This window comes from Podarcis gaigeae (assembly GCF_964106915.1).
Source record: "Podarcis gaigeae genome assembly, chromosome: 8".
Lineage (NCBI taxonomy): Eukaryota > Metazoa > Chordata > Lepidosauria > Squamata > Lacertidae > Podarcis > Podarcis gaigeae.
Window position 1 is genome coordinate 42,301,025 of NC_139684.1, and position 27,876 is coordinate 42,328,900.

At 48.7% G+C, this 27,876-nt stretch overlaps 1 protein-coding gene across 2 annotated transcripts; it reads left to right on the forward strand.

Moving 5' to 3' along the window:
• Nucleotides 1-289: 289 nt before the first annotated feature.
• Nucleotides 290-27,807, forward strand: SPIRE2 (spire type actin nucleation factor 2). Of its 2 annotated transcripts, none has more exons than XM_083754527.1 (15): nucleotides 290-942; nucleotides 10,646-10,683; nucleotides 12,438-12,800; nucleotides 15,971-16,054; nucleotides 16,476-16,640; nucleotides 17,229-17,315; nucleotides 18,060-18,183; nucleotides 19,218-19,390; nucleotides 20,245-20,419; nucleotides 20,734-20,876; nucleotides 22,179-22,316; nucleotides 22,441-22,508; nucleotides 22,618-22,645; nucleotides 23,014-23,129; nucleotides 24,238-27,807. In XM_083754527.1, the coding sequence occupies exons 1-15, from the start codon at nucleotides 594-596 to the stop codon at nucleotides 24,440-24,442; spliced, it is 2,256 nt and encodes a 751-aa protein (XP_083610653.1). In that variant the 5' UTR covers nucleotides 290-593; the 3' UTR covers nucleotides 24,443-27,807. The 2 variants fall into 2 exon arrangements, with proteins under 2 accessions (XP_083610653.1, XP_083610652.1); XM_083754526.1 differs by having other exon boundaries at nucleotides 479-942; nucleotides 22,182-22,316.
• The last annotated feature ends 69 nt before the right edge of the window (nucleotides 27,808-27,876 follow it).

A 27,876-nucleotide genomic window follows, 5' to 3' on the forward strand; every position in this document is an offset into this window, starting at 1 on the left:
TTTTATCTTACCCACTCCCTTCCACAGTGACCAATTGGATGCATTTTCTTTTTTAAGTCGCTTTCTGCATGTGCTTGGAGACATTTTTTTAAAATGGCACTCTCTGCATGCACCCAGAGGCGTTTTTTAAAATAAAAGGTAACTTTCTGCGTGCTCTCAGGGGCACTTTTTAGTAGCCCCATGCGCTCAGAGGCCTCTTTTTTTTTTTTTTACAAAGCCACTCTCTGCATGCGCTCAGAAGCACTGCTTCGAAGCACTTCAGGGCAGAGGTTTGGCGTTGAACCTCTGTGCCGGAGCTGAGCCTAGCGTGGGAGAGGGCGCCCTCGGCTTTTTTGTCCTCCGCAGGGCGGAGCCGGGCGCGGGCCCGCGGGGCGTGTCTCCCCACCTCCTGGCCGCACCTGGCCCTCTATAGGCTGCGGCTGCGGGGCTCCCTCCTCGGCGGGCTGGGCTGGAGGGATGACAAAGCAGCCGTGGCGGCGGCCAGCCCAGCTCAGCCCTCCCCTTCCTTGTCCTCTTCCTCAGGCTGCCCAGCAGCGCCGCTGTTATGGCAACCAGCCCGCCTCGCCGGAGGAGCCGATGATGGAGCAGCGGCCATGGCCCGAGCGGCGGCAGGAGCAGCGGCGGCGGGAACCGAGGGCGGCGGCGGCGGGAGCGGCGCGGGGGCCGCGGTGGCGGCGTCCGAGGAGCGGCCGTCGGGGGAGCCGGCGGAGCTGTCCCTGGAGGAGGTGCTGAAGTCTTACGAGCAGCCCATCAACGAGGAGCAGGCCTGGGCCGTGTGCTTCCAGTGCTGCCGCGGGCTGCTGCAGCCCGGCCCCGTCGAGGAAGGCGCGCCCGAGCAGGAGGCGCGCCGCTGGGGGCCCGCCGGGCGCATCCGCGACACCGCCGACATCCGCCTGCATCGGGACGGCGCTGTCTCCGCCTGCGGAGAGTACGGCGTGGCCGGTGAGTGGGGCGCGAGCCGGGCGGCACCACGGAGCCGGGCCGAACGACCCACAAGGGCGGCGGCGGCGGGGCTGGAGCGCCCCCCTCCCGGACTCGGGCAAAGCAACCTTCTCGTCGGTTTCTGCTGGGCTGTCCGGGAAAAAGCTTTAGGGACGGAGGCGCTTTGGAGGGACTGCGGCTGAGCGCTCGGCCCCTCCCCCGTTTTCTCAGACCCGCAGGGATTAAGTTGGGGGGGGGGGAGCTTTTAGCTAAGAGCTAAACGCACCGCGAATGCTGGGGGGGGGGGGGGAGAAGCAAAGAGGGCTTCTGTGTTCCGCAGTCCCGTAGCCACCCTCCTCTTCACCTGCTGGTTCCTACCTGAGAGGCTAGTGGGCGGGTGTGTCCAGAGCTCTAGACATAACGGGAGGTGGTGGGGGGACGATTGCTTGGCAAGGGAAGAGCCAGCAACTGAACTGCCGGGCTAGTACCCTCCGTTCCTTCTACCCTCATTTCCTTAAAAAAAAAAAAAAGGCTGGAAGTATTCATTGGTGATTTGCTTTTGTGATTCCTGTTTTAGAATCTACTAATATAATAGTGAAGCCCTCCAAGTACATCTAAGCAGGAAACAAATATATTGGAGGGGATAACTTTTGGTGTGCAGAGGTAGATTTAAGGTGTGTGTGTGTGTGTGTGTGTGTGTTTCCTTTCTGAGCCTGAGATGTGTTCCAGAAGTAAACAAAAAAGTGTTATGGTGGGAAGTGAAATCTTGCTTCAGCCAGATAAGGGGCATGTAAAGACTCTCCATTAAAAAACCTGGACTTGTTGTTTCTGAAGGGCAAAAGGTTTTAACAATTTGGTTGGTTCTGAATATCCCAAGGGAAGAACTGGAGGTGAATTGTGGCTGGGGCCAGCCTCTCCCCATGTGCTGACTTAAAGCTGTTTTCTTGGAGCCTGAAAGCAGCCTGTTCCCAAGTAGACAGAGGGAATCCTAAAGGCATCAATCTGTCAGATGTGATGGCATTTGAGGACGTCCTGTTTTGTAGGAGTTGGTCTCTGTGCATTTTGTGTTCCTGCCAATCCTTGCATATAAACAGACAAAACTTAATTCTTTGCAAAGGAAATTGAGAAGCAGAGAAGAATTAATTCAGGTTAAGTAAGCTGAAGGAACTGTTTTCTACATGCTCTCACTTCTGTGAATCAAAAGATTGTTTGTGTGTGGTCTCCACTTGAAGGTGAAAGGCACTTAAACTGCAGGAAGATAGATACAATATCATCATGCTTTAAAACCAAACCAAACAAGCCTCCTAATGGAAGACCCGCCAGGTATGTTGCGATTGCCTTAAGCACTGCAAGGCTGTCCCAGGGCCAGCGCTAACATGAGGGAAGATGAAGCAACTACCGCAGGTGGTAAATGCTATGGAATGGGTGGGGAGTGGGCAGAACTGTGTGTGCCCTACAGCCTGCTTAAACTAACCTGCTGCCTTTGAGTGCAATTGTGGAAATCTAAGAAAGCTGTCAGTCTGGTTGACTTTTGTACGTGGGGGCGGGGAGGTGCAATCCTGGCCATCTCAGGCAGCAAAATGCCTTGGACCGCCCACACGTTGCTGTAGAAGAACATTTTCCTTTTTAAAAGTTTTAACACTGTTTTATTTGGAAATTAAAGCTGTACGTATTGTGATAACATGACAATATAGCAGCATATTAACAAATCCTTATTCAAATTAATTATATAATTTTATTATGTGTTACCCAACCTATTTGCATGCTTTTCTTTTAAAGCAAACCTCTTTCCTGCCCCACCCCTCCCCCACTTGCCTGCTGTCACGCAAGTCCAAAGTCTAAGCTTCCCTGTGCACCTGCAAACTGGGTGGGGATCCTGGATTGTAGTAAGTCCTGGATTATCTTTCATGTGTGAGCAAAGAGATCAAAGTATCTCCCAAGGACACACTTCACATCCTTGGTATGTTTATGATGTGTGTAATTACACCAACGACCAATTTGCAGAGTGTTCTCATGTGCTAGCGTAAACAGAAGCCATTGAGTGCTTGAGTCACGCTGCTTGCCTTCATCATTTAGTACATCCATGCAAGGCAGGTGTAGATGTTTAAGAGCTATAGATTCTGCCTTGTTATCTGTCTCCAGGGTAGGGAAGTGTTTTGGCCCCAAGGGGTGATCCAGGCCCTGTGTGGCCTCAGGGACATCAGTGTTTGGGTGCTTAGCATCTCACAGTTACCAGCCACACAGCAGGTGATGAGAGAATTGTGTATTGAATCACTGCAAAGCTGCTCCCTTTGTGGCTTCTCTGAAATGCAGCAGAGGAAACGTTCCCACCAGCGATGCACATAACTAATGCACACACACAATCATTTATGCTCTTGCATGCATCTCAAGGCTTGGGACAGGCAGGAAGAGCTGCAGTAGACATTTTACCTGTAAACCCACAGAAGGGTTTTGGGAATCAAATGTGAAAGCTACAATACGTATAAAACATTAAATACAACACAATATGAAAGCTATCAGAACTAAAAGAGACAGGATGTGTGAGACATGAAAGTGGCATGAAAGGGAATTAAAAAGCCCAGGGGGAAAGGGGGGGTGCTTTGACTGGCAGCACTGAAATGATGTCAGTGAAGCCTGTGGAGACCATTGCACAGTCAAGAGGCCACCAGCAAGAAGGCCCTTTCCCCTGCAGCCTGTTGACACACCTTAGATGATGAGGCAGCCAAAGGACAGCCTCTGCTGAAGGTCTTAGAGTGGGGTATCTAGTGTGGTGTCCTCCAAATGTTGTGGGACTTAAACTCTAAGCAGCCAGCTGACCAATGATCATAGCTGATGGGAGCTGTAGTCCAACATCTGGAGCACCACAGGTTCCCAATTCCTGTCTTGGAGTATGGGCAGGCAGGTGTTGAGATGAGGTTTTAGACTACAACTCTCATCACCCCATCCATTGTCTGCTGACTGAGGTTGATAACAGTTGCAGTCCAAAAATTCTGGAGGGTACCAGGTTAGCGATGGATGATGTTAGATTTACCAGTGAAATGAATGGAGGAAACTGACATGCATGTACCCTGGGTTCTCTTTCAGCTGCTTATCTCTCTCAATGGAAAAAAACGCACTTCTTGCCTAGTTCAAACAAGCTGGGGACTTACAGTTTCTGGGCAGGTTGGCATCCTGCCATGTTTCCTGTTGGAGGCAAATTGCTGCTCTTATATGAAATTCAACAAAACCAAGGAGGTTCCATCTCCTCAAACAGCTACTGCTCTTTATCTCAGCCATGCCAGTAATTATTTATATTTTTGAAGAATGTGTCCTGAAGTTAGGCTCCAGCTATCAGGCAGCAACTTGTTCCTTTGGGCATCCTGAGTTCTTACGTTGTTAACTTGGTGTTCTCAGCCCATAAGCAGAGGGTCTCTAATGAAGCTGAACGTTGGAAGATTCGAAACAGACAAAAGGAAGTGCCTCTTCACACAGCACATGGTTAAATAATGGAAATCGCTCCCACCAAGGGCAACAATGGCCACTAACTTGGATGACTTTGAAAGAGGATTAGACAAATTCATAGATGTAAAGACTATCAATGCCTGTTAGTCACGATGGCTATGTTCTGCTTGCACTATTGGTGGGTGCAGTATTGCTCTGGATACCAGTTGTTGGGAATCACAAGTTGTGAGGGTGCTGTTGCACTCAGGTCCTGCTTACAAGCTTCCCAGAGGCATCAGCCTGGCCACTGTGAGAACAGGATACTGGATTAGGCGGGCTATTGCCCTGATCCAGCAGGATCTTATTATGTTCTTATGTGTGTGCTGCACATATATATACTTACCACCCCCTCGGTTCCCTTTATGCATTGGATGAATCCTGTTGTCCACAAAAGCTCTTGACTTCACAGCTTTATTCTGTGTCCCATTCCCCACTTAAGGTAGGTCTGTGGTGGATGGAAACAAGAGGAAGGGTGAGCATGTCTGTCTGACACTCATGTGCTTTGTACGGAGCTTGTATCAAGAGGGAAGGGCCATGGCTCAGTGGAAGAACATCTGCCTTGCATGCAGAAGGCCCCAGGTCCCATCCTCTCCCCACCATCCCCAGGTAGGGCTGGGAATGTCCTCTGCCTGAAACCCCGGAAAACCAGGTCTATGTAGATTATCCTGAGCTAGATGGACCAATGCCATGGTCTGATTCAGCATAAGGCAGCTTCCTAAGAGTAATTCACAAAGAATTGAGGCAGCAATATCATGACTTCCTCTGTGTGTGTGTGTGTGTGTGTGTGTGTGTGTGTCCTTTTTGTGTGTGACTCCTGTTGCGCAGCTGAAGAAATGAGGATGTGCCTACATGCAAAGAATTGAGATGTTCTCAACTTCAAAGCCACTGTCCTGTTGTCTAAATTTGACGACCTTCTTGTCCTAAGCTTCATATATCTGAATCAGTTTGGCTGCTGCTACTTTACCAATCCCCACCAACAGGCACCGAAATCCTTTCCATTGTGCTCATCCCCCAGAAAGCACTTCACAATCCCCCATGTTTTGACATCTCTCTGGTGTCTGCAAAGGCAGGTAGCAATTCTATTTCAAAATTCTAACTCTTTCCTGCTAATCCCAAGAGAATGAAATACTGGAAGGAATGCATGGGGAAGGTAATTGTTTTCTGTTTTGATGTTCTTTGTCATGTATGAAAACTCTGAAAGAATAAGAGGTGCCTGGAGGGACAAAGCAGAATGGAACCTTTTGCCTTTGTCCTTGCAGGGGCTGCAGCTGGTTGCGTTGGAGTCTGCAGGAGTAGCTATTGCTGATCTGCTTGTTCTGATAATATTTACTTAGAAGCATTACACAGAGTGCCTTAAAAACTGGTCTGCCCGGTTCTGGGCTATACATAGCCTAGCCTATGATTGTCAGCAGCTACTAAAGGGTCACTGACTTCTTGACCTTCAACCAACGATGCAAAGCGAAGGTGACTCTTTTGGTGCATTTAAATCATTCCAGCCCAAGAGCTCTCTCTCTCTGCCCACAGGCACCACTGATGTTTTAGTGGGGAGGAGGCCAAGAATTGCATCAGTTTAATGGTCCCTGAAGGAACACAGTGATGAACAGTAGCAGTATATAGCAAGGAATCTTTGCTGCAGTAGAGAGAAGCTCAGTTCCTAGCATGTTACTTTCCAGCATCCATGGTATCCTGAAAACCTTGCTTTATATAGCTAGGGGTGCTTCCAGAAGGACACTTCTTAAAAATCATATATGGGGAGTTCAGATCTGATTTCTACGTTTGTGTGTCGCACATTGCTTCCCACTATTTCCCATCCACATTAGAGCTTGATGGGATGTATCTCTGCTGAGCTGCTTTGCTCTTCCTCTCTGCCATGTCTCCCCTGCCCCCCTCTACCTTTTCTGTTCTGAACATAAGAAGAGCCTGCTGGATCAGATCAGGGCCCATCTAGTCCAGCATCCTGTTCTCACAGTAGCCAACCTGATGCCTGCAGAAAACCTGCAAGCAGGATCTGAGCAGAAGAGCATCTTCCCCTCCTGTGGTTTCTAGCAACTGTTACTTGGAAGCATTTCTGCCTCCAGCTGTGGAGGCAGAGCATAACCATCCTGGCTAGTATCCTCTGATAGCCCTCTCCTCCATGAATTTGTCTAATACTATTTGAGAGCCATTCAAGCTGGTGGACAACATCACTGCCTCCTGTGGGACCAAGTTCCTTAGTTTTAACTATGCACAGCATGAATAAGTCCTGACACTTTTGGGTACACCTGCAGGTATTTTTGCATCTGTGTGCAAATCAACCCACTGGAAGTCTGCAAGACCAAATGTAACCAGACTTTAGGTATCACTCTTAACAGTACTGTAGTTAAAATGCAGACTTGTGCTTTTGAGGAGGGTGCAACTTTTTCCCATTATTTAAAAAATAATCTTAATGGTGAACCCTTGCACAAGAACAATGTTTAGCTATATCAGTCTGCAGTTTGATTTGGTGAAGGTGTGATGGGTAAGCAATATCAAATAATAATAATAATAATAATAATAATAATAATAATAATACCCAGTAGGCCTCTGTAACCATTAACAACACAACCACCTGTCTTCCTCAGCCTACCCCAAAAGAGAGCAGCAATTAAATACTGGAATGAAGAGTCTTGTGCAAGACCAGCACATAATTTTGCGAAGTGTTTTTAAATCTTGATGTATGGCACTTTCTGCTGCAATCCCCTGCATGTTCTGTATGGAGATTCTGAGAGAGCAGTTTCTCTGAAATTCAGAGGATTTCCTGTTGAAATCCAGGTGTGCTTTCAGTCTGTGGAATGTAGACATGCTTGCAGATTGTGCTCACGTAAGGAGCAAATGGAAATAGGGGCATGGCCTTAGAAAAAGGCTACTCAAAGTGGTGGCCCACAGAATAGTGCCAGTCCATAAGCCATCAGCTGCCAGACTATGAAAACATCACAACGCAAGTTGGGTGAGATGCCCCAGGGACCAATATGGTGCTGGTTTTTGACACATTGGGGTGGGGGGTAGGAATTGCTGGTCTGCCACATCAGATAGTTTGAGAAGCAAGACTAAATTCTGTTACAAATGACTGGGTTGGTTCCCCACCCTTTATCTTTTTTCCTTTGTCCATCAAAGAGTTGTGTAAAGCTCTAAACCTTGCTTGTATCTACTTCAATCTAATTTAAATATACTATTTACATACTGTCTCCTGCCCTTTTGAGACCAACAGAGAAACTGTAGTGACTGAATTTCCATGTTGGGGACATTTCAATGCCAAATGCAAAGAGAAATATTTCCTGCTTAGCCTCTGCAGTTCCTCTTTCAGGGACTGGTTGATAATGGAACTGGAGTCAAGGGTGAATTGTGATATATGAGAGATACTAGGAACTGAGAGAGGGGCAAATCCGTTCACCAGCTGACTTTGTGCCCCTTTTACAAGGATGCAAATCTGAGCTTCTGCTGCTACTTTCTTTCTTTGTGTGTCTGGGTTTTTTAAAAGTTCTGCCACAGAATTGCTGTGTGGTGCTGCCTACGGAGATGTTTAGGAGATGCCTTAATTTATCTGAAATGTCTTGGAGTTGCTGAGAATCTGCTGAGTCTGTTAGACTGCGCTTTGCTGATGCGGCTGCCCTAGCAAGTTATGCCTCTTTAACAGCTTTTGCTCCTGTTGTCCTGCTGATAAATGGAGTACAGGACAGTTGCTCCATTCATGTGGCTGTATGAAGCCATCCTCTGCTTTCTTCCAATGCAAGGCAGCCAATCTGGTGCAGCTCCAGATATTTTGGAGTACGATTCCCATCAGCCCCAAGAAGGATGGGACCTGTGCAGTCCACATCTGGAGGGCACCATGTTGCCTCCCCCCCATCCTAGAAGTAGGGCAACCTTCCCCAGCCTGGTGGTCTCCAGGTATTTCAGGCTACAGCTCCCACCTGCCCCAGCCAGGACAGCCATTTCCTACTATAATACCTCTCAGTCGTGATGGGAGTTGTCCAAAATATTTAGAGGGCACCAGCTTGGGGAAGGTTGTAGTATTTGCAAAATTTTGAGAGCATTGATAGTTGGCTATGGAAGTACCTCTAAATAGAGATGGCTTATCTGAGCCTTCTTTCCCCAGCACCTCTTGGACAGAGCGATGATGGGAAGAAATAACAATAGGCTTTATTGTTCTGATTTATATCCTCGGACCTTTGCCCATAATATTCCTCAGAGCGGCTTACAATCCTTTTCAGTATACAGTAAAAACAACTTTTTGTTGTTGTAAGAAGCGCTGCCACCACTACCACCACCAGGACTACCCTTCCTCCACCACCTGCAACCAAACAAACCCCAAACCAGTCTAAACAGCATTGGGCAGCCCTGCAGAAAGCATCCTCGACCTCTGTTCTATGCATGCTAAGAGAGAAGGAGAGCTTCACCCTTCAGTGTCACTGGAGACAAGAGGCACTTGTGTGGGCCAGGTTGACCTCTCTGCAGGGCAGCCTATAAGTGGCTCATTGATTGGGGAAATGGCAGGAAATGGGGGTCTGAGCTCCCTCGGGTCACAGGGGGCATGACAGCAAAGTGGCTCTGAAGCACTGTGGACAATTATGGAAAATGGAGCAGGGGGAGCCTGGCTTAACTGCTTTATCCATGCCTGGGAATGAAAACCTGCTCCATTTAGTGCTCTTCCTCTCTCCCCCCCCCAAAAAAAATAAGGCTCTGCATTCATAAATGGCAGGTTCTCTGAGGACTATGGTCCCCAAGTGGGTGAATTTAATGGCCTGCCTTTTCAGGGCTAATTTCTGTCTTGCCAAAGATGCACTTGGAAAAACACTTTCTGCCCCAGAGAGCCTCTTATTTGCCTTTTTGACTGTTGGTGCACCAGCTGCCACGTGTCTTTTTTCTGTTTTGTTTCTTTTCCAAACTCCCACCACTCGTGCATTTTTGCTTCTTTCCCTCCCACCTCTTGATATTTGGAGTTCACAGCCTGTCCCTTGCAGAAGAGGAGGAGGCTGCTGCTGCTGCTGCTGCTGTTCTTTTAATGTTCACAGGCAAACCCTGATTGTTCATGTTTCATGTATGCACTTGAGCCTGATCTACAGGTGCAGCAGACAGAGACTTTCAGCCATGCAGACTTCCACCACCCCTTCTTTACCTGTGTGGCTCTCCATGATGATTCACTGCCAGCCAGCCAGGACTGGAGAAGGCAGTACTTAAAAGGCACATTTGGGCTTGGAGAAGGAGTAGTGTGTGCTGGTGTATAAAACAAAAAATCATCATCAGTACAATGACAAGCCATAGTTCTCCCTTACCATGGAGGGTAAAGCAATAATAAACAGGGGTTTGTAATTATTATAATACCTCAAGGCAGCTTACAGATAACATAGGAACAGCTAAAAACATAGCAGGGTGAGAGAGTCATTAAAAACATTTAAACACCAATAGAATAAAAACTATATATGAACATAAAAGATTCTAAAGGAACAGGAAAAGAAAGATTTTTTTCCTGTCTGACCAATGAAAAGAGACTTGAGGGGAAACTGATGAGATCTCAAGTCCCCATAAAAATAGCTACTGGGAGTTAGTTTTTGTTTTAAAGAGTTTCGGGAGAGAAGCATTGCTGGGCATTTGGCTTGGATAGGGTTTCCCAGTCTTTAATCAGCCTGCGTTGGGACAGAAACTGTGGCTGTGGGGAAAGGGGAATACTACTCGTTGCCCTCTGACCCTAGGAGATGTGAGTGTTTTTTATGTCAGTGTGGTTCAGTCTGGCCTGCATCAGGTAATGTGTTGCATGCATGATGCTGAGTGGGCTTTCTGTGAGCACCCCAGTGCTGTATCTGAGCCAGCCATTCATTTTCCTTGAGAGAGCTGTGGCTTTGGCACCACCTCCCTTAATGCATTGAAATATTAATCTCTTACCCTTGGACTTGGTTCTTAAGCTGTCCTGTAGGCCTCTTTGGACAGTGTCTACAGCACCCTTTGAATTGCTGTCTGGTCTGTAGTAGCAGGGAATATGGACTCCTGCTTTGATAAGGGAAGGAGGCTGGGTTGGAATCCCACAAAGGTGCCCAGGTGAATCTGGGTCCTTTGAGTCTAGCCTGGCTCTTGTAGTTGGGAAGAGTGTGTGTGTGTAAGTGGGGCATGTGAACAACAAGGTGACAATGTGAATAACAACCCCAACAACAATGTGAATAACAACCCCAACTTGACAATATGGGATATGGTTCCAAAAGGCAGCAATCTTAATGGTGTCATTTTCCTCTTGCAGAGCTCCCATTGACCTTGACACCCTCTGCTGAAGCACAGGTACGTTGTCGATTTCCTCCTAGGAAATAAGGGGTCACTGAAACTTGCCCCCGAAAGCCAGCATTATTGGATCATTCTGGTGACCTGCTAAAAAGCTTTTATCTCAGCATGTGGGTGAAGTCATTCTGCCTTCAGCCAGTTGAAAGACAGCATAGATTTCAAGAGATCAGTGCTGAAAACCTCAGTCTGCTAAGAACGTAAGAGCTCTGGAGCTGGATCAGGCAAAAGACCCCACCTTCTGGTATTGTGAGAGAGGGAGAGATATGCCTTCTGCAGGCCATGCATTTCCTTTAAAAGCTCCTATCATGTCTTTCCAACGTTATGTGAATGAAAGCGCCTTAAAGTGGTGCAAACAGAACCCTTCTGATTCCGAGTGATTTCTGTGTGTCCTCCTCCTGAGAAGACCTCTGGGAGAGGCTCTTTCCTCTCCCTTCCTCCACCCCTTCCCAAACTCAAAGCAGCTGCAGCTCCACCATCAGCCCATCTCTCCTGGGTGCCTGTCGCCTTGGTAGCTAAGCCCAAGCAATGAATAATTCACAAATGCTGAAGCATAACTATATTTAATGAGCTGTCCCAGGCCAAATCAAGTCCCTCCTTGATCCCATTAGAAATGGCCAAAATGGTAGCTGGGAGACTGGAATAGTTTGGCTTCAGATGGGCCGGGAACCAAAAGCAGCCAGCAAGGGAGATCCTTCGGCAGGTGCCGTGCACCTGCTGGATCTGGTTTGGAGATCTTACAAGGGTGGAGTTTAGGCCCTTTTAATCTCTTTGCACACCCTGAACATGTGTGTCTCCCTCTCCCTCTTTCCCCACGTTCTCCTCTTAGCCTCCACAGCTCAGCTCAACTTGACATGACAGTATCTTTGTTTTTCTTCTATCAATGTACACCTCTTCCCTTTATGACTGCCCACCCCCCACTCACGTTTCCCACAGGGGAAGGAAGCCAGCTAACAGTGCAGCTTCTGTTTCTGCTCAGAGACTCTTGGCTCTCTACATCAACCCTGTTCCCTGCGGGGGGCTCATGTTCCCCTTGACTTCTAGATAATGGAGCCCTGGTGTTCATGGTGCAGAGAGCAAGGAAAACAGGAGGGGGGCCAGAATGCACCTTTGTTTGGGAAATAAAATGAATTGTTTTAAAAAATCATTTCAGTAAATCTCCAATACCGTGGTACCTCGGGTTACATACACTTCAGGTTACAGATGCTTCAGGTTACAGACTCCGCTAACCCAGAAATAGTACCTCGGGTTAAGAACTTTGCTTCAGGATGAGAACAGAAATTGTGCTCTGGCCGTGGAGCGGCAGCAGAGGGAGGCCCCATTAGCTAAAGTGGTGCTTCAGGTTAAAAACAGTTTCAGGCTAAGAACAGACCTCCGGAACGAATTAAGTTCTTAACCTGAGGTACCACTGTAATACCAACAGTAACAACAAGAACAGTATACAACACAATACCTGCAACTAAGTGTTGCAGTATATCCTCCCTCTCAAAAGGAGTGCTCCTGTTCAGAGTTCCAGCCAGATACTGCCTCTGAGAAGGGCATCTCACTCTCCGCCCCAGACATGGCACCCGGGGCGCACTGCCCCCCACCCCCCTTGCGACTCCACTGGCTACATGTAGCCACATCTTCTGTTGATTTGTCTAATCCGCTATGAAAGCCATTCAAGTTGGTGGCCATCACTTAATCTTGTATCCTAATGGCATAATCTCACCTAAACAACCTTTTTGCCTTAACCACCTGTGTCTGTTTGCTTGCAGATGGTGCAGTCTCTCGGCTTTGCGATCTACCGAGCGCTGGACTGGGGTCTGGATGAGAATGAGGAACGGGAGCTCAGCCCTGAACTGGAGCGGCTTATTGACTTGATGGCCAACAGCGATTCAGAGGACAGTGGCTGTGCCACAGCAGATGAAGGCTATGGCGGGCAGGAGGAGGAAGAGGAGGCTGTGGCAGAGGGCACCTTGAGGGCCGTGTGCACCTTCAGCCAAGCCATGCGGCTATGTGCTATGCGCCTCACTCAGCCCCAGGAAGCTGAGGCCCACTACCAGGCTGTCTGCAGAGCCCTCTTCCTGGAGACGGTTGAACTGAAGGCTTTTCTGGCCAAGATTCGCGATGCCAAGGAGGTGAGCATTGCAGTGGGCTGTGTTTCTCTTGCCACATGGGCATTGATGGGAGGGCATGCATGGCAGCATCAGCGCTGCTTGACCCCCAGAAGGAGCATGTGTGCGCTTGTGACATGTTGTCTGCTTGCTAGGGGTGTCAGAGATTTCTGCTGGAAACAGAAACGGGAGTAGAAATGGTTGGTGTTCTCTTGTTTGTCCCATGCCTGGAATGGAAATCAAACTATGGCATAGAGTCTATATTCACTACTGGCACTTCCAGTCCACAAATGATGCATAGTCTATTATGATGGGATACTGCCAGGGAGACAAAGGCCATCATGCAGCCTACACGTCTTCTCCAGACGGTCTCTCGGTCCCCCGTAGAACAGCATCAGTCAATTAGCGACATGAGCTTCAGACACATTCCAGGACTCGTGCACGCCCTTTTAGCAGAGATTCCACAACGGAAGATTCACCCAGGAGAGCATAATTACAGCTTTATTCAACGTTGGTCAGAACAAAGGGAAAACGTGACTGCTTGCTTTCATGCCGAGGAAACAGACAGAAAACAAAAGCTATATACAAAACGGAAACTCCCTGTGAGCAGGAAGTACGCAGGCTTGTGACACACAACAGCCTGCTCCCTTTTTAAGGAGGAACGGAAATATCCTAACATCTTACTCTCCCCCACCCCAATTTGCATTGCATTTCCTTTGCACTGAGATAAATGGGCTGGAATAATGTGACTACTAAAGAGCTTATAATCCCGCTACCACCGACATTGAAACCCATAATGCAGTTTTCAGTAGAAAACAAACTGCAGCAGAAAGGAAGCAGTGCTGCTTGTGATGAATGTAGGGTGGGATGTAGCCCTTTTGCATCCCTCCTATTCACATGGCAGCTTGGAGAGTTACACAGTGACATGTCTCTGCCTGCAAGGAACTCACAGTTTTTAAAATGCAGTAGGGGAAACAGAGAAAGGGAGAGTCAGGGGAGGAAAGGAAGATTTGGGGCAAACAACAAACTACAAGCCTTTGGCTTGATTGGAGTTCAGGACATGCTCCATACATGACAGCATTGCAGCTTTGTTGGAAGATGCACTCCATGGATTACGGCGTCACTGCTTTTTGCCTGAAGCTGCAACATGGATAAGCTTCCGACACAGCCGCTAGAGGAAGGATAAGGATGCTCCAAACCCTGCAGCCACCTGTATCTGCAGAGCAGTGACCTTGTTGCTCTGGGAAGGGGAGGCATCAATTTTCTGTAGAGCTGCAGCTGTTGTTAAAGAGGCTGTTTTCTGCCTCATTGAGCTTATGAGGCTGCTCCTTCTGCCTGTCAGCCTGATGATGGCACCTGTGTGTCCCAGCTTGGTCTGTGTGCAGGCTGCCTAAGTTGTGATGGGTAAGCTGGGAAGAGGGGGCATTCTGGTGGCAGTTGCAGAACAGGGTAGATAGGGATGAAGATCCTGTGGGTGTCAGAGAAGGGAAGCTGTATCTGGGCTGGAGCACAAAGGAGGTGGCTGAGTAGTTAATGGCACCTGGGCTGGGGAAGATGGACTCAGTGGAGACTGACTTTCCTACATCCTCGTGCATTCGTGATGCATGCTGCAATTCCTAGTTGCTGGCAAGGGGCAGTTTTCTTAAAATGTCTGGGGTTCCCTGGCTTTTGTTTTGTTGGGCTTTTTTAGTTTTTTAAAGCAATGGTATCCTGGATAAGTCCTTGGAATTTGATAGTTAACAATCTAAGGCTGTGATCACACCATACATTTAAAGCACACCCTCCCCCTTTCAACAACCCCCTGCCCAAATAATCCTGGAAACTGTAGTTTATCCATCAGAGAACTATAATTCCCAGCACCCTTAACAAACTCCCAGGATTCTTTGGTTGGGTAGGGGAACTGCGCTTTAAAAGTATGCTGTGTACACAGCCTTAGTCACTGAGCTTGCTGATTAATGAACAGTGACATTGCCCACCTTGCGCAGACTTTGCAAGAATTCCAGGGGAAGGAGGGGAAATGGAGAGAGTAGGCAGTGGGCCACATCCTGATGCACCACTTGTCCTTCCTTCTCTACCCAGTTCCTGGTCTCTCACGTGCAGCCCATCCCAGTTGTGTAAACAGAGATCCTTCCATGAGAATTAGGCACCTTCCCTACTTCCTTCAGCTGTTTCCTTGTAGAGACTTGCTGGGCTGTTGTAAAAAAACCAGCAGCAACAGCACCTCCTTCTGGCCAGTATCTCTGATCGGCAGCAACCTCTAGCCTACTGAGCTGCCCTCCTAGAATCTCAGGGAAGCTTTTCTTCTGGGAATGGGCGGAGCAGCAATTTGCATTCCTCTCATTCCAAAGCTTCTAAATGACACACCTGCAAAGAGACATCACCTGTCTCCTGGGAGGAATAAAGGAGGGCAGGCAGGCAGGCAATGCTTTTACCTGGCTCTTCCAGCACAAAATAATAAGTGACATCCTTGTGTGCTTGTCTCATGGGCAGAAACCTATTAACGCTAATTAACTCGTTGCTAATTAATAACTCTACAGCCAAAAAGTTCAGAAGGGATCATGAACTACTCTAGGAAACGATTTCATGGAGACCCAGAATTCCTCCTGGCACATTTTTGTCTCTCTGGAGGGGTGAAGTCTGGCCATCCCTGCCCTTCCTGGGGATGAAATGTAACACAGCTCTTCACAGCCACTGACCTTAAGTCAGGGATGGAGAACATGTGTGTCTGTCAGTTGCTGTTAGATGCCTAACTCCCATCAGCCCAGTGGGAGTTATTATATGTTAGAGGACTTAGTGGTTAATAAGATAAATGCCTTGTTTACCACGGCCTCTGCCTGTTCCATCTGTCTGCAGTAGAAATATGATGTGGGTTTCTCTAGCGGGAGCTGACAAAAATGCATTGCAGATTTGTTAAGTGGAAATAACTGTTTGTACGATCGCATCCCAGTAAAGCAGCTTGGTGGCTGTAGGACGCCAAAATATGGCCCTGTGTCAATTAGTGTCTTTTTGGGTGATGGATCTCAGTAGATTTCACATCCTGACAGAATCTAGAAAAACTAACAAGTCCCCCTGGGCTGTTGGTCAAAGGGCCTGTATTCCACTGCCACTCTCATTGGTGACACTCTCTGGGGAGATGGCTGAGTGGCCTGTGCAGAAGGAAAAGCTAGCCTATTTTTGTTTCTTGTGGTGTGCAGATGCTGACGAAGCTGAAGGATGAGGACGAGAAGCTGATGGACCGAACAGCTGCAGATCTAGACAACCTGAGGAACACAGACTGGGTACAGAGTGATGGGGGTGGGTGGGATGGGGGAATGTCACCTGGATAAATGGCTGGTGGCTCTGGGCTAGCCCCAGTGGGCTAACCATGGCAAGAGCTTCAAAGCTGGCCAGTGAACTTCAGTTTCTTTTCCTTGGACTAATCCTGGGGCTGCCAGGAGAGGCGCCCTGCATGCTGGTCCTGCTAGGTGTGGCATCAATTGCTACTCCAGCTTCACCTGCTCCAAACTGGGGGAGATTGCAAGGAGGGAATGTATGGGCCGTGTGTGTGCTGGGGGGCTATGTGGCACAATGGCCTTAGGTAAAGTTCCCCAAGGTGGACCCAAAGATGGATTGCAAAGACTCTTTCTGGGGGAGGATGGGGCACAAAGTTTATGCCAAGCCATTTCTCATCAGCAACTGATATTTCTCTGCCTGCTGCAGGCTCGGCTGTGGGTCCAGCTAATGAGGGAGCTCCGCAATGGAGTCAAGCTCAAGAAGGTCCAGGAGAAGCAGTTCAACCCCTTGCCCACTGAGTACCAGCTGACTCCCTTCGAGATGCTGATGCAGGACATCCGGGCCCGCAACTATAAGCTCCGCAAGGTCATGGTGAGTGAGGTGGGTGGGTAGGTGTCACTGGCTATTTTGATCACTGCAGCAATAGGGCCCCTTTTCCTTTTCCTTTTTGTCTCTACCCCTGCCTACACCTCCCAAAGCCTGGTCCTGCTGGACTGTGTAAAGTGACAGGGAAATGCTCTGGAAAGAGTGGGATAACACTTGCTTGGACATCAGTGCCATCTAACCTCCCCACAAACAAATCAGAATGAATGCTCAATAAACAGGTTGCTCGGAAGCGCCTTCCCACTGTGTGGCTCCAGCAGGTAACTGGCTCTGCCCCCTAAGCCACCTGTTTTGGTTCCCCCTGATGGACCCACTAACAGGTGGGATTCCCACAAGCCTCAAGTCTGCCCATGTCTGGGCCATAGACCGAATCCATCCATCATGCTCGGAAATATTTCCAGAGACCCTCTCGGGAGGGAGCTAAAACTGGTAGGATCACACATGTAGCTGTTCACACTTTCAAAGCTTCTTACAGCATTCACCAAAGGCAAAACTGGGGACAGGACAGGTGCTGGGAAAGAGGAACACTTGGATAGCATCCAGCTGCTAATTCTTCCTCTTTGGGGCATCTACCAGGTGGACGGCGACATTCCTCCCAAGGTGAAGAAGGATGCGCATGAGCTTATCCTTGACTTCATAAGATCTCGGCCGCCCCTGAGACAGGTAGGTGGAAAAGGTTATTCATAGGAAGAAGCCCCCTGCCCCCAGTTTTGGGTTGGCCCTGGGGTTTGCTTTTGGATCCGGGGAACCAAACATTATGAACTTAAGAGGCTGCTGATTCCCTAGCCTAGGAGATTGGCAGGGGGCTCTCCCGGTTATTTACCTGGTTATTTACCCAATCTCCATCTCCTTTGAGAACCTCATGCCAATAAGGAGTGTGGTCAAGGTGGGCATGGCCACCTAAGGTGTGTCTACACAGTGTCTGCAAGAGAGGAATGGGCATCTTAAGCCACACTCTGGGTCCCTCCAGTGTTTTCTTCTTAGGGGGACTGTGCTGTGCAGGGAAAGAGGATCCTCCTGTGAAACTATTTACATTTTTCTTGCCACTGCTGTGTGACTGCCACTGGCAAAATCACGAGGGGTCTCAGGTTGGGCAGGCACATGAATGCCTGTGGGGATGGGCAGACCTTGCCCACTGGCTAACAGTTTGCCACCTCTGTCTCAACTGGCTGTGCCAGGGCTTGATCCTGGGGCTCTTCTGTAAGCTGAGAGCATGTGCCCTGCAACTTGACAGGTGGGGGTTATACTTGGACATGTGGAACCTCTTGTGAAGTTGCTGTATCTTGGTCACTCTGTCACCTTAGTTTTGTGGGATCAACATCCCTTATGGATCCTTAATAAGGAAGGTGGCAATTAACTATATAGCCCTTCTGAAAATGAAAAACTGCCCTTCCGACCTGGCTGCAGGCTTCGGAACGGAGGCTGCGCCCCATTCCTCAGAAACAGAGGACGCTCCATGAGAAAATCCTGGAGGAAATCAAGCAGGAAAGGAAGCTCCGCCCTGTGGCATCACGGCACCAGAATCAGAAAGGTAAGCCTGCGATGATGAGAAAGGCTAAGGGGAATCCTTAATGCTAGTGTGCAACATGTTCATCAGTAAGTACATGGGGCCATTCAGGCCATATTTCTATAAGGTATTTGTATGCCACTATCATTCACATTTCGATGCTGGGTCCAGAAATTACGTGGGAAATGGGAGGGGCAAAAGTTGGGACCTAAGTTATTGGGTCCAGTGGGAAACTCTGAACTCAACAGTGCAAATCTCAGAAATGTCTAAGTGATCAAAAAACCTGGAACAACTGCAGAGATTCCGTTTTGTGGAATCAGCTGTTACTGGGACTGGTGGAAGATGGTTTTGAAGCTGTCTGAATGTCTTGGATCAACCAAAACATACTGAGGGCACCAGGTTAGGGAAGTAGAATTAGTTCAGTGGCATAGCGTGGGGGGTGCAGGGGGGGCCAGCCACACCGGGCGCAACATCTGGGGGTTAGGGTTAGGGGGCGCAAATCCACGGGTTAGGGGGTGCAAATTACTTGCCTTGCCCCGGGTGCTGACAACCCACGCTACGCCACTGAGTTAGTTACACAAAACACTCTCCAATGAGAGGAGAAATGTCAGTCATGTGCCCAGTGTATTCCAAGGGTGGTACTCAATGCTAGTCCTGCTCAGAGTAATGAACATGACTATGTAATTTCAATAGGTTTAGTATTCTAAATAGGATTTGGTTAAATACAACTCCAGATAGATTTTTTTTAAATAAAAAGGAGAAGCAATGTCAAAATATTCAATATGTCTAGCAATTTATAGATAGAAAGGGGCTGTAGCCAATGTTCGTCCTACTCAGAGTAGACCCATTGAAAGTAATGGGCATTTTAAAGATGTTTCATCACTTGCTGTTTTCCTCCCTGGGCTTCTTTGGGTGGAGAGGTGGGATATAAATAAATTGGGCACATTAATTTCAGTGGGTCTTCTCTGAATGGGATTTAGGTGGCCCCAACTCTAGAAGCTGTTGTGCTGCTACTGGGCCCTCATGGTGCTGCCATCCTTGTTCTTCTCCTCTTCCAGGGTTTGGCTCCCTCCCCTGCATCCTGAATGCCTGCTCCAGCAATGTGACCTCAACTTCCTGCATCAACCTCTCAGATGTCTCCGACGCCAATGCCCTGCCCCAGCGCCAGAGGCCTAGGGTCTTGCTGAAGGCTCCCACGCTGGCAGAGATGGAGGAGATGTTGACCTCGGAGGTGAGAACCAAGCTTTTTGCCTCTCTTAACATCTTCAGGAAGAAGAGTTCTTTAGCCTGCAGGAACTGGTGCTGTGCTGCAATGGAGACACTTTGCCACCCTATTGCTCCTTGGTCCCAGCCACCATGTTCCCTTGTACTGCACATGGCGCCCGGAGGTGTCTGGAAATGGTGGGGATGCACTTTGTGGTGGTGCCTGTGGAATCAGCCTTCAACTGCATTGCCTGATGTTACCAGTTGGCAGTAGGGATGGAGGATGAATTAGATTTTGTTGGCATTTTAACAAGAAGTTACCTAATGCACACTTCCTGAACGGAAATAATTACCCTTTTAAATTTGTACTGCTACAAATTTTGCAATGCAGTTCTCCAGCCAAACAGTCATGCATATATGAAGGAGAAGTGAGCATTGCAATACATAACATACAAAAATGCATTATGTTAAAGAAAATTGCTTGCAAAAGTGTACATATTCGTCAAAATGGCATACGAAAGGAAAGTCACACTGAAATGCTGATTTTTCAAGAGGATTAAAAATATATTATTTAAAAACCACAAACTGCTGCATAAATGCGAAAAAAATTAGAAAACTGAAATGGGCAGATTCACCCATCTCTGCCAGTCTCTGGAATTACAAACTTGAGAGTGTTGTTGTTCTCATGTCCTGCTTGTGGGCTTCTCATTTGATTGGGTGCTGTAAGAGCAGATCCTGGAGTAGATGCTATGCCCGCCCGCCCCCCAGCCTGACCCAGCTGCTGCAGAGATTTTCTGATGTTCTTGGGCTCAAAAGCCATTCCCTCAAGTGTGACCTCTTGCATCAGTGAATACACCTATTCCTGCTCCCTTTTCTCTGCAGGAGGAAGACTCTCCAAGCTCCGAGGCTGTACAGGAACCAGGTCCACTGATGCCCCTGAAGCGTGACCGCTCCTTCTCGGAGCAAGACTTGGCCCAGTTTCAGAGCGAAAGCGGTGGTGGCCAGCCTGACTCAGAGTATTTGGGACCCAGCGGGTCTGAACCGAGACCCCGCTCAGGTACCGAGAGCCCTGCATGGACCAGCATGGAAAATACGGGCAAGTGCACTCCCCACCCCCACCCCCGCTTTCCAACTCCACCCAAGCCTTTCTTCCTAACTCTCCACACACTGACACTCTGGTTCTAAGTTGGTTAAATGCATGGTGTGTTTGCAACCTAAGGGACCCAGCAGCTCTGCACTAAAATAGCATGAGTCCTGCACTGACCAATGTGGAGGAAATGGGCAAGTCTGTCTCTGTCTGTCTCTCAACGTGCACATATACCAAGATGGCACTGACTCTGGTCTTGTTGGCATTCTGTCTTCGTCCTCCAGGTTCTGTTCCAGCCAGCTACCAGCAGGCTCCCTGTGGTGCCAGTCCTTTCCCCCCCAAGCATGGTGTTCTCAGCTCTGTGGACGAGAAGTCAGAGGCTGGTTCCAGTACTGCCTCAGATGTCAACTTGAAATATTTGTGGCTGGTAAGTATTCAGTGGGACGCAGGTGGCGCTGTGGGTTAAAGCCTCAGCGCCTAGGACTTGCCGATCGAAAGGTCGGCGGTTCGAATCCCTGCGGCGGGGTGCGCTCCCGCTGCTCGGTCCCAGCGCCTGCCAACCTAGCAGTTCGAAAGCACCCCCGGGTGCAAGTAGATAAATAGGGACCGCTTACCAGCGGGAAGGTAAACGGCGTTTCCGTGTGCGGCTCTGGCTCGCCAGAGCAGCGATGTCACGCTGGCCACGTGACCCGGAAGTGTCTCCGGACAGCGCTGGCCCCTGGCCTCTTGAGTGAGATGGGCGCACAACCCCAGAGTCTGTCAAGACTGGCCCGTACGGGCAGGGGTACCTTTACCTTACTAAGTATTCAGTATGAATCAAACTCTCATGGAATGTGGTGTTCCTGTGCACTGGGTAAACACCCAGCCTCTTGATGTGAGGCTGGACAGGGAAGGAGACCTGTTCCCTGTCCTGGTCTTAGTCTGGCATGCCCCAAACGTGCAGTAAGCCGAGATGTTGTCACAACCTGGATGAAAACTTGCCTAGAATGAATGGCATGGGTGGAAGGGAGGGAGAACTGCAAGGTACCTGTAAGGTTTGGAGCATGGGCCCAGAGACTCAGATTTGCCTAAAATACACTTATGCTAATTTATATGTATAGATACAGATTTACAAGTTAAATATGTCACAAAAAGCAAACCAGACAATATCTTTGCTCCAGATCACTCCAAATAAGTTATTCCTTTTCCTCCCACCCCAGACAGTCCCAAATTGGTTCCTCTGCCTTTAATTAATTTCCTTATGGACACTGCTCCAGATAGTCCACTTCATTTAGTTCATTCATTAGCCCCAAAACATTGAGAGATAAAGTCATATTAAATTAATGTGTTCCTCCAATTAATATTACACCACCAAAATGCTTGTGGCACTCAGGAAAAAGGTTTGGAGCCTGAGCCCCTTTCCTCCACAGCCTTATCAACACCCCAGTGGGTGGTCTGAATACACACTATGGGGCCTGGAAAGATCTGTCTGTTTCAGTTTTCTCAGGTTCCCATTTTTTCAATCTGCTGGAAACAATTTAAAGAACAGCGTAATATACTTATAGCCACCCCTGATTTAAGGGCTCTGCCACTGAAGTAATAGGTGCAGATCCAAGTTTTGCTCTCCTGTTACAAAGGAGCTAGCAGGGGAAGAAAGACTTGGTCAGAGTGAACAATACTGGGCTAGTTGGACCAACAGCCTGGTGGTCAAAGGTGGCTCCTATGTCCTTCTGTTCTCTCCTCTCTCCAGCAGGAGTTCAGCCACCCTGTGGAGAGCCTGGCACTCACTGTGGAGGAGATGATCAATGTGCGGCGGGTGTTGGTGAAAGCAGAGATGGAGAAGTTCTTGCAGAGCAAGGAGCTGTACAGCAGCCTGAAGAAAGGGAAGGTGAGAGTTGGAGGATGTGAGAGTGGGTGTCTGTGTGTGCTGCTGAGCAGGGGCCTCTTGCATTGAACAATAGTCAGCTTGAAAACTCAAGTGTCTCCTTCCCCCCTCCCCTCTCACCACTCAGATCTGCTGCTGCTGCAAAACCAAGTTTGCTCTGTTTTCCTGGCCCCCGACTTGCCTGTTCTGCAAGAGGTGAGCAAGCTCTGTTTGTGTGGTCTAGGCCCGGGAGTGTTGTTGGTTGATTGCTGCTGAAGGGGCTCCTTCCTTTGATCTGATGCTGGTTTCCCCTTTTTGGTTTTAGGTCTGTCTGCAGCTCCTGTAGTCTAAAGGTAAGAGACTCTTGGCTCTGCCCATGACAGGAATATTCCCCCTGGTGCAAGAGCAAAAGGTGAGCCCAGTTGTGGCTCAGAAGATGGTTTTCTCCCATCTTCTGGAGATCTACACCGGATAAGGGCCATCCAGGTGTCATTGGACTCCAACTCCCATCAGACCCAGCCAGTATTGTCCATGGCTAAGAATGATGGGAGCTGTAGATTGAAAACAGGTCCCCTATCCCTGACCTACAATAAACATCTCGTTCAAAATACAGTAGGATACAGTGCAGGCCCTTGTTGTGGTGATGATTCCCTGTCATAACAGTGATGTCCAGTGCTCCTGCTCTTCACCTTTGCTGAGAACCTTTCTTATGTCCTCCTAGATCAAGATGCCTTCAAAGAAGCTTGCCCATATCCCGGTCTATGCCCTGGGCTTTGAGACCCTTCCAGGCTCATTGGGTACAAAGGCACCTCCATTCCGGAGGAGGGAGGCTTTCCAGTAAGTAGGACCCCCGCGCACTCTCTGCATATGTCTCCCCCACCCTCAGTTCATTCATGAATGCACTGTGCTCTGTATGATTCCTGGTGGAGTTAAGGGCCTTAAATAGAACAGTGCAACGCTTTTTCTACCCCCTTTCCTCTGTCATCCAGGATTGGAGACAACAGGCCTTACTTCGTTGCAAATGCTTAGGGAGAGAAAATTGCCATTGCAAATTTTATGTGGCCTTAGCCAGGTCCAAGAAGGATACGAGGTGGCAAAGTTTCTTCCAGGGCACTTCTGTGCTCACAATTCTATGAATACACCACAAAAGACTGGATTAGTTTTCTTTTAAATAAATCTTCTACTATTTATGGGGGTAAGCTTGTTTGCAGAGGTCTTACTTGAGCTACAGGGGGCTGAGAGTTGATACAGCTGAGCAGCAGAGCTCTGTGTAGAGTGGAGCTGGTACCATCACTCTGTCTTCTTGAAATCACGCAGACATTTGAAAGCTGAGGAGGCTGGGGTTGTTTGCAAGATCGGATTCAGGTGGCTTTAGAAATGAGTTACTACTACTACTATTAATGGACTGAACTAAATAGTTGCACTAGTGGGAGCCAGCACAGAGAGTCTCGCTAGTGCAACTGGGCATTCCTTCCATGCTCCTCCCCCACAAATTAGCCATGGGGAGTTGAAAGAATCACCAGAATAGTGCATGATGGGAGGAGAGTGGAGTTCATTCCACCATGAAATTGGAAATGCTTACGCCAATGGAACTATTGCCTTAGCACAAATCCACCTAATAATAATTGTCATCAATATTATCATCATCACTCACCTTTCCACCAGGGAGCTCAAATTGGGGTACTTTATGGCTCTCCCCCTCCCCATTTTATCCTCACAAACAACCCTGTGAGGTAGACTAGGCTGAGAGGTAGGCTAGGCAGTGCACTTCATGCCTGAGTGGGGATTTGAACCCTTATCCTGCCTGCCAGCCCAGTGTTCTAGCTGCTACGTCAGTGTCGTTATCCTAGCTCAGCCAGGGGGCTGTCAGTCACCAGGCTTAGTTGTCTTTCTTGGGGCTTTTGTGACGGATCCCCCTCTGCCCCCACCCCACTTGCCTTTCCAGCTCCTTGCAGGGCACGCGCTGGCGCAGCGTGGAGGAGGAATTCCCGTACATCTATGCGCATGGCTCTGTGCTCAAGGATGTTTGCAGCGACTGTTCCGGGTTCGTCACGGATGTCGTCAGCTCCAGCCGCAAGAGCATGGACATCCTGAACACCACCCCGTGCAGGAGCCGCAAGACCCAGTCCCTTTACATCCCTTCCAGTTAAATGACCCACCTCTGCTGCTGGTCTCCTCCACAAGCCCCCTGCCCTCTGCACCCAACCTTCATTCTTTGATCCTCTGTATTTCCCAGCCCCCAGCAAGGAGGATGCGGGTGCTCTCTGGCCAAGGAAGCTTCAGCTGGCTTTGTCTGGACTTGTTGCCGCCTGGCTTCCTTGCTTCTCTGTCCAGCCCATCTCCTCCTTTCCCTCCATCCCAGCCTCCCGTGAACATCCCCTGCCTGGCCTGCGTGCGTGTGTACATATATACATAACCTTATAGAGACACTATATTTATATCTGTCGATCAGCTGCTGTGGTCCATGGGCTACGTTTGGTCTGGGAATGCCCCTGCTTGGCAAACAAGGACTCTGCTGAAGTCTTCCCAACCACCCACCTTTTTTGGATTGTAAGAAAGACGGATTTGGGGCAGGATAATTCCAGAGTGTTTGGAAGCCTGGCCATCTAAGTTGCTGCAAATGCAACCTTGAAATCCCAGATGCAACCACCCCAGAGGATGACCTTGTTCCCTTGAGGGCTCTGCCCTTTCAGTCATACTAGCAAGAGAAGCTCTCTCTGAGATGTCTTACCTGTGCAACTTCTAGTCTTATGGGAAGCAGGCCCATTGTGCCATGACCTGTCTGCTACTTTCCAGTATCTTCCTCCAAGCTGTTTCTCTGCCCCCCCCCCCCGCCCTTCTGGGTGATGTCTTGATTATCTGCTCCCTCCCAGCACCAAGCAGCAGGAGGTGCTTTTTAAAATGTGTTGAGACTATCATTGTCTGTTTTCTAATCCCTAGTTTTTTTGGGCTCCTTGGGTTTAGGAGGCAAGGGGTAATTTTTGTAATCATTTAGACAAAGGCTGAACATTTCCCACACAGTGGGTTTTGTGTGGCTGCCAGAACTACAGTTGGGGGGGTTGCATGGCTGCTAGGGATGAGCCAGGCACCGACAAGAGTATCAGCTGTGTGTGGCAGGATCCTGCAGGCAATGTCTCCTCGTGCAGAACAGGACTCTGGCTCTCCAAAAGCTGATAAGATGAGCAGTCTATTTCCACATGTCCCATTCCCCCACTCCATTCAGGATTGTCTTGAAAATAGAAAACAGAGGTGCACAAAGGAGCTCTCCCTGTGAGGACAGAATGAAAGCCAGATCCAGCCCATGCCAGGCCTGGGCTAGGGTGAGTCTTGCCACTGCCCTTAAGAGAATTTGGAGAGAGGAGATTGGGATATGCAGAGCTGCCCCATAGTCTTTCAACCACCTTCCCTGTCAAACTTGCTGCTGTGGTGGCCAGCACATGTAAATTGGCTGTGCCATGGCATCCTGAGGTCATCTTCCCTTGATAGCTAATTTCCAAACCCTGGAAGCACCCCAAAAACAGAGGCTGTAAATGCAAAATCCACAGCCCTAGTATGCCAAATTAGCACATCAGCACTATACATTTAAAACACTATGGTACTACTTTAAATAGTCTTGGCTTCCCCCAAGGAATCCTGGGGCATGTAGTTTGTTAAGTGTACTGAAGAGTTCTGAAGAGACTCCCATTCCCCTCACAGAGCCATAATTCCCAGCATTGTTTAACAATCAATCCTTTGCAGGGAATTCTGGGAACTGTAGCTGGGGGGTGGGATGCAGGTCGTCTTATACCACTCAGCACCCTTGACAAACTACACTTCCCAGGGTCCTTTAGGAGAAGCCATAATTGCTTAAAGCAGTATGATACTGTTTCATATGTATAGTGCAGATGGGGCCAGAGACTGTTGAGTGTGGCTAGCGGAATGGGGAGTGGATCAATTTATCTTTGACAGGTGGATAGAAAAGGGTCTTGCTTCTCCTACCCTTTTGTCTTTTCCCTGGATCGGTTTTATTTAACCTGGAAGGCAGCACTTCTGCCGTCTCTGGTCTGCTTATTTCTGCCAGGGATGATGACAGATCTGCCTTTGAATGTTCAAGTGTGAGACCAGGCTGGGATAAGCTAAATTCCTCGCTAGCAATGGCAGCCCAGTCTTCTTCCACCAGTGAACCATTCAGTCTTCCGAGCAGCAAAGACAGCCAATACCCTGTGGCTCCCTAAGGATGCAATTTATTATGGTATAAGCCAAAGGTAGACAACATGGTGTCCTCTGGGAGTGGTGGACCACAACTCCCATCAGCCCTATCCAGCATGACTAATGGACAGAAATGATGAGAACTCTAGTCTACCACATATGAAAGGTACCCCAACATACTTTTTCATGGACTAGTGGACCACTGCATCTGACAAAGTAGATTTCTAGTCCCCAAAAGCTGATGCCATAATGAATGAAGTCTTTAAAGTGCCACAGGACACTATTTTTTATTTTATTTTTTGGGTTATATTTAGCCTTGTAGCTCTGGGCTTTATTCTGTGGCATGGGCCATGGGCTGCAAGGTGCCAGCCTGGTGTTGCCCATTTGTCCTGTTGAGAAAGTGGGCTTCAGCACTGCCACTTGGGCTTGGCAAGAGCCTCCATGGCTCCATTCCTGCATGTCACCTACCCACAGTGGCTCTGCTGCTCAGGATCTCAACCGGCCACTTAAGACAACCTTGGACCACTTCTTTGGCTCAGAACTAGCACCATCTCCTGCCAAGCCTGCACACAGTCTCAAAAGCTGCACACACACACACTCACTCTCTCTCCCCCCTTCCTCTTCCTGCCCCAGGGGACGTAACTGCTTCCTAAAATGCCACTAGTTTTGTGTATAGCACCATAAGAGCTCCACATTTTGTATCTTGCCAATACTTGCAAACGCCAAATATACAGTTCATGCAGTCGGTGCTTTACAGTGGAACAGACTGTGTACTTGCAGGTGCACAGCTGGATGTGCAAATACCTGCTTGTACAACCAGTCGGTTATGGGGTGAGGATTAAGTGCTTGTCAATTTGCACATGATGCAAGTGGAAAAAGCAAGGACTGAGTTACACAGGGGATTGAGAGAGGACATTGTAGAAACAAATCAGGTGGAGTGTTATGAGGGTCAAAGAGGAAGCCAGGTGTTTGCAGGTGATTGCTCAAGCCTGTTTTTCCTCGGTGCTGAGAAAGGAAGGTAATCCAGCTATAGGAACCGCTAGTGCTTTTCACTGCCACTGCTACTTCTATTGCTGTTTGTGCCAATCTGCTTGCTTGGAGTCTTGCCTTGGCTGCATCGTGCTGGCTGCTGCCTCTGGAGTTCAACATGCCTTATCACCCTGCTCACCTTCTTTGCAATAATTCATTGCACTCTGTGTCAAAAGGGGTGTGTGTGCTTCCTCCTTTTTCTTGTATGTTCTGCCTGCACTTACTCTCCCCCTCAACCAATGTTTTATACGCAGCCTGTATTGTAAAGAGTTGTAAATAAAATGTAAAGTGAAACTGATCTGGTGGTGTGGCCTTGCTAATAAACACCTCTGGGCAGTGAGAGGTTTCAGATTCATCCAGCTCTAGT